The sequence below is a fragment of a genome, unplaced genomic scaffold, assembly GCF_019419815.1.
Source record: "Pyrus x bretschneideri cultivar Hongxiangsu unplaced genomic scaffold, Pyrus_bretschneideri_v1 Contig18, whole genome shotgun sequence".
In the NCBI taxonomy this organism is placed as follows: domain Eukaryota; kingdom Viridiplantae; phylum Streptophyta; class Magnoliopsida; order Rosales; family Rosaceae; genus Pyrus; species Pyrus x bretschneideri.
Window position 1 is genome coordinate 7,321,228 of NW_025999479.1, and position 7,076 is coordinate 7,328,303.

General features: G+C 37.5%; 1 protein-coding gene across 1 annotated transcript; it reads left to right on the forward strand.

Annotated features, from left to right (window-relative positions):
• The first annotated feature begins 1,532 nt into the window (after window positions 1-1,532).
• On the forward strand, window positions 1,533-2,733 carry LOC125476205 (LOB domain-containing protein 37-like). The gene is made up of 2 exons (XM_048582045.1): window positions 1,533-1,833; window positions 1,916-2,733. The coding sequence occupies exons 1-2, from the start codon at window positions 1,650-1,652 to the stop codon at window positions 2,482-2,484; spliced, it is 753 nt and encodes a 250-aa protein (XP_048438002.1). The 5' UTR covers window positions 1,533-1,649; the 3' UTR covers window positions 2,485-2,733.
• The last annotated feature ends 4,343 nt before the right edge of the window (window positions 2,734-7,076 follow it).

Genomic DNA, 7,076 nt, shown 5'->3' on the forward strand with positions numbered 1-7,076 from the left:
TAAGCTTTCAAAAACTCCTCGAAATCCTAAGCAAAGCCCTCAATGGTTAATCCCTTTATAAAACATTACCATATTCCTTTATTGGACCTTCCCCCTCCCCACTATCAAATGCCATATAGTATTACTTTATAGATAGGCAATATATAATCCTTTTCCCTTACTAACGAATGGCTATAGTATGCTTAAATATTAGCCCTACATATGCTTATATATATATATATAATATTATAAAGATTTGAGTAAAATGTCTCGCTTTCTGATTGCAAATCATAATTTGACATGCAATCTAAACTTTTATTTTATGTTTTAAACTAGTTATTTGTGTGCTTGTATAAAATGTCTCGCTTTCTGAGTAAAATGTCTTGCTTTCTGATTGAAAAATGCAATTTACAATTATTTGTATGATTCGTAGGTAATGACTAAAACTATGTTTTGCAAGTAAAGAGCTGAGCAATTTTCTTTTAGTTGTGTATGTTGACAATAAAGAGTGGAAGATGACCACACTGTAACTGTTAAAACAAAGAAAAATATTAGAAAGACTATGTTTTACTATCATATTTGTGTATTATATGATGTGGAAAGTTATGTATATACAAGCCATTTAAGACAAGGAATCTCTATTTAAAAAAAAAAGTGGGGACTAATTGTGCAACCCACTCCACATCGAATTTTAACGATTCAAACCGTCTATTTTGTAAGTCTCAATCATAGATCATCCTTAAAAAACATTCAATTCAATCTGAAACAATTTGCCTATTTAATTATCATGATGAAATTTTAATATTTCTTAGAGAACAAAGTGTTGGTCAATATCTTTGAACTCAATTAAATACCTCAAACATTTCCGATTTGACTAATATTTTGTAAGGATGATCTATGTGATGCAATTAGCAAAAGGGACAGTTTAGATCGTTAAAGTTTGATGTGGTGTGAGCTCCAAAACTAATTCGATATCTTTTCTTAAAGACTTTTTATGTATATGTGTCGCATCAACTAATGAGTTTATTTTCTTAAATATTTGTAATATACATCACTTATGACATCATATTGTACCCAAATATAATATATAAAGATGTGATCTTCCTGAGTTACAAAACGAAAGCATCTAAACCAAATTTACCATACATTATTATATTGATTTGATTTATTTTGTGAGTGACGCAACGCAACCCTCCAATGCAAGTGGAAGATTAAAAAAAGAAAAGCCAGGGAGCAAAGGGCCACAAAGGGGCAAAATAAATGAGATGAAAAGGAAAGCAGCTTGTAGCTATTACCCCATATCCAATCCCATCAAATATAATCCACATTCCACTCTCCAGTGTTCCCACAGTCAAAAGCAGAGAATCCAACGGTGGAGGAACATCCTGCGCGGAAACACGGAGCCGCTCTCGCCCAACTCCTTGGAATCTCTTCATCTCTCTCTCCAGTCTCCACACCCAGACCCAAACACTCCCACTTCTCAACACACCCATCTCCGTCTCTCTCCTCTATTTATATCACCCTCCCCAGGCCTTCTTGGCCAGCTTAGCTTAATTTTCCCCTGCGCTCTCTCTCTCTCTCTCTCTCTCTCTCTCCCTCCTTTGCTTGGACTGAAAGCAATCTCATGTAATTCTGACTGATTCACTTCCACAACAACAAGGATTGTTATTATGAGTTGCAACGGCTGTCGAGTTCTCCGAAAGGGCTGCAGCGACACCTGCATGCTCCGCCCCTGCCTCCAGTGGATCGAAACCCCCGAAGCCCAAGGCCACGCCACTGTCTTCGTCGCCAAGTTCTTCGGCCGTGCCGGCCTCATGTCCTTCATCTCCGCCGTCCCCGATTCCCAACGTCCGGGTTCGTGATTATTCCGATTGTACCCTTCGTTTTCACGACTAGTTTTCCCATTTTTTTGTTTCTGATTTTTGTTTGTTTTCAGTTCTGTTTCAGTCCCTGTTATTTGAAGCCTGCGGCCGTACGATCAACCCGGTCAACGGAGCAGTTGGGCTGCTCTGGACCGGCAACTGGCACGTCTGCCAGGCTGCCGTTGAGACCGTCCTCCGCGGCGGTACGCTGCGGCCGATTCCCGAGCTCCTCGGCGGAGCATCCACTCCCGACGAGGCCTCCGAGGCCGATGTCGGCGGCGTCACTATCTCTACGGACATGTGGAGGCTTCGAGATCTGAGTCACAACTCCGGTTCCTCCTCCCGGTTCACCAGCTCCCGGTCCGCCAGGGCCTCCTCGCCGAAACGCAAGCGATCCGCCGCGGCCGACGAGTCCTCCACCAAGTTACTTCAGCTCCAGCAACACGCGGATCTGGATCTCCAGTTGACCCCGACCCCGTCTTTCAAACCCAAGCCCAAACCGGAGACCCGACGACCCGGAACCCCGTCCATGAACTCGGATGAGTCCGGCGTCACCACGTGCTTCGAGAGTGGGTTCGAAGATCAACACCCGTACTCTTACGCCGTCGGAACGGAGAGAAAGCTACTCAACTTGTTCCCCTGAGGAATTTTCCCTTCCGCCAATTTTTTGTTGGTGAATCCGACGCGGCTATATACTCTCTCTCTTCTGTAATATCCCTAGTTTTATCTCTTTGGGGGTTTTCCCGGAATCCATGTCCGGCGAGTTTTTGATGATCTCCGACGGAGGATTTCTTTCTTCTTCTTTGTTGTTGTTACTGTTTATAGAGATAAAAAAGAGAGAGAAAATTGAGAGTCTGTGTGACATTAATAAATATATAAATAATTAATGGTATTTATATCTTCTTCTTGTTTTTACAATTTTGTGTAGTTTTTGTATCCAATTTGGCTTCTATTTTCAGAATTTTTTTTTTTGTTAAATAAATATTTATATTAACAGGGCAAAGCCCAAAGAGAACATGGAAAGCCGAGAGAAACTCTCACGGTACCAAAAAAACAAAGGGGAAACAACCCCGAAACAAAGCCTGCATATAATGAGTTAGACCAAACCCTACTACCCATTAATTATTACCCTTGAATTTTACCAAGCCTTCTAGGTCTCTCCTTTAATTTCATCCTCTCTTTACTCCACTTATATAATTAGCGAAATCTTGGAGCGATAGTGGGTTGAAGGGACTCGTAATATTTACGAATACAATTCATCTCGTGCATAGAAGGTTAGAATTTAAGCACTTACATGTTTAACCTATACAAGTTTATGTAAACATTACTTAACTACTTGATTCCGACACAACATTATCATTGCGCATGATTTTTAAAATCGCAAGTCAATGTGCTCATAAACATTACTTAACTACTTGATAGACAGTCTAGCATAGGGGTGGGCACGGTTCGGTTTAAGTGCGATTTTGAATGAAACCGAAACTGATACCAAAACTTTTTGCAGTTTGGTTCGGTTCGGTGTAGTTTCAAACGATTTCAGTTCAATTTTTAAGCAAAAATGTACAGTTTAATATTTGAAATGCTTGTTACCTCAAGCTTTACATGAATGCAATCAACAAAGAAGAACAACTTTCTTGACCTTTTGGCTAAGATCAAGTGTTGCAAACTCATCTAAAAGAACAATAATTTCTAGTAGGATCATAGATCAGAACTTGAAATGAAAGACATCATAAATTATAACATATTAATAAGCATCTCCCAATCTGGACATCACAGAGAGTGCTCCTAAAGGGTACAAATCTAGTGTGAGATAATGCATTCAAGTGCCTGATGATCCAATTTACAATGCATTTTGTGTCGATTTCTCAACGTCCTTTGTGTGGAACATTTACCCTTTGATTACATGTCTAGTGTAGGACAATGCATTCAAGTGCCCACCCCAATTGATGGGTGATGATATTATGTCGAAGGCTAAAGAAAGAAAGTATGAATAATAATATTCTAGTGTGGTTTAGTCCATACGATGTGTATGGACTCATAACAAACAACCAATTAAAACAGAACATTTAACATGGACATTTAATTAAATGTTTATTAATATTTGTTGTGCGGTTTTCAAAAGCCAAAACCAAAACCTAATCGTTTCCTACATTGCAGTTCCGTTTTGCAATTGCAAAACCGAACCGTTAGGTACGGTCCAATTTGGTTCGTGTTTTGGTTTTAGTTTTCTATTTAAAATGCCCACCCTTAATCTAGCATATTATGTTATCAGATAATACATGTGTCAAACTATACAAGTGACGAGAGTGGAACTATTGTAGTGAAACATGAATAATGAAGGGTAAAATTTAATAGGGTGATTTTAATTTAATTTATCTACTTACAAGGGTGGAACTGTTGCAGTAAAACATGAATGTTGAAACACAAACTATAAAAATGACGAGTGAAACTATTGATTACTTCAGAATGAGTTTAATTTGATTTATCTATTACATAAAATTTGAAATTTGAAATAATTTAACGCAATATAAGCGTTACCACTACTTTAGGATGGTAAGGAAAAAGGCACTAAAAAAATTTAAGTAAGCTATTTGGACGTAGGGTGGGTGGGGAATGCGATCTGGTATACTAATTGTTATAATATAAGGAGTTGGATATTTGAAAAAAAAATCAAAACACTTATATTATGGGAACATTTTGCTCACCATTATAACTATGGTGCAAGCTCACTATACAGCTCATCATTCGACATATGTCATTTCAACTAACTCTGGTTTACTTTAATGGTAAATATTCATTTTCTAATTTAAAAAAAAAAATTAACTTACTTAACATGTGTCAAATAATAAGGTGTATACCAAGCAAACACCATACTTAATGATATGAGCAATAATGCACCGGGCCCATCGTAGAGAGAAATCAAATATATTTGGTAATTTTAATGGAATGGATGCAGAGAGGGAAACTCAGAAACTAAACTGTAGAGATGGGGAAGGAATCAAAAGGGTTGTGTTTGGGGGGACCCACTGCTTACAAGGCTTGCAGTTTGTGCGTCTCTTTCACCCAATGGCAAGCCAAGATAGACGGACCATGTCAGCGTCGATTTTGGCTGTCTTGTTATTTACTATATTAATAATAAGAATGTGATATTCACACAACCCATTTTACTTTTCATACATTTTTTTAATTTTCGGCCGTCAGATCGAATGAATTGAAAAAGATCAAAGGACAAAAATTATCAAGGGATGTGTGAGATGTAAAATGGGGTATGTGGATATCACATCCCTTAATAATAAACATAAAATTATAATGATATAGAGTTTCACTTTGGTGCTATGTAGCCTTAAATGATGCGAGTATTGGATGACTTAAAATCATAAGACGAATAAAAAGCAATAATCTAATAGAGTTTTTTTTTATCACTTGTAAGTGAGAGGTCTTAATTTTGATTCTCACCAAACACGAATTTGAACCACATTATTACTAGTCCATTGTGAGGCTTAGCCCCTTCTTCACACTTTTAATTTCAATAATATCTTTGTTTAAAAGTAAAAAACAATTTCGGTCATCCAATGTCACATCCTGACCCAAGCCCCCACCACATCCCGGGCTCGACTCCATCGTAACATGATTTTGTCCGCTTTGGGCCCCTATCACACCCTCACGGTTTTGTTTCTGGGAACTCACACAAAAACTTTCCAATGGGTCAACCATCCTGGGATTGCTCTCGCGCGAACTTGCTTAATTTCGGAGTTCCTACGGAACTCGAAGCCAGTGAGCTCCCAAAAGGCCTCGTGCTAGGTAGAGATGAGAATATACATATAAGACTTACAAGATCCACTCCCCTAGGCAATGTGGGATGTAAAAATCCACCCCCCTTAGGGGCCCGAAGTCCTTGTCGGCACACTTTCGGCCAGGGATTGGCTTTGATACCAAATTGTCACATCTCGGCTCAGGCCCCCACCACATTCCGAGTTGCGATGTGTCATCCAATGCCCTTAGCATTTAATACTACGTAGCATAGAAGAATTTCCCTATGAAATAATGTCATATTATACATGATATTTTATATTTGAGTCTAAATAGAAGGCAAAACATCTCCAATACATGTGAGACTTAAAACTTATATTTGAGTATTAAGGCAAAGTGAGACTCAAATTTGGATTTCAATATGAGATTTGAGCGCAAGGTGAAGCTTATGCTAACCAGTAAAAATGTTATTCAATCTATAAAAATGTTATTCAATCTAGAAAAATGAGATTTGAGTTTTGAGTCCAATGCAGTGCACATAACCAAATTGTTAAAACTCAAATATGAAGTTTGAGTTTAATGTTTGCTCCTCTAATGCATTGACACTCGATATTTGGAAAATTTAATAAAAAGAGTTAATAACACATGATCTTATTCTATTTTAAAGTGCGGATACTTTGAGATAAGCCACTCAGTAAGTTAACACACTAATTAAGTATTCAAATCATTAACATAATTAAATTAGTTAAATTTGAAATCATGAACTTACAAGTGTAAAAAAATATTACTAAACTGTAATTTAAATTATATTTAGATATTTTAGTTCTATGTTGATTCTTTATAGAATTCCATCCACTTGAGCATTAATCAGCATTGCCTCCTTCTCCTATCTTGGGAGTGGGTGGGATCCACTTCGACACCACCACCACAAATTTACTTTCATATTTTAAAAATGTTCAAATATGGCTTCTTTAGAGAGAATATTTGACGTCAGCCACCAATTTACAATTCTTTTTCCTCATATCTTTTTCAAGTTAACCTAATTATATTTTTAAATAAATAAAAGAAATGAAAAAAAGAAAAGAAAAGGAAAAAAAGGAGTAAGTGATTGAGTCACTAGCGAGGAGACGGTAGGACTCGGGAAGGTTGGAAAATGATTTTTAGCTAAAATAGTCTTTGAGATTTGCATAACACATCATTTTGGTCTCTGAGATTGAAAATCAATAGAAATGGTCCCTGAGATTATCCACCATCCATTATTTTGGTCATTCCGTTAAAAACTCCGTCAAGTGTCCCGGAGCTCTTGGCCAGAAGTTTGGGCAATTTTCAAAGCTTCGTAACTCAATCGTTTCTTAACCAAATTCAACCCATAATATATCAAAATGAAGATAGGAAAATGCAGAACAAGATTATACCTATTTGGAATCCTAATGGTTGCCAGAGATGATTGGAAAATGGCCTGAAAGGTGACTGGTCCGAGGGAAA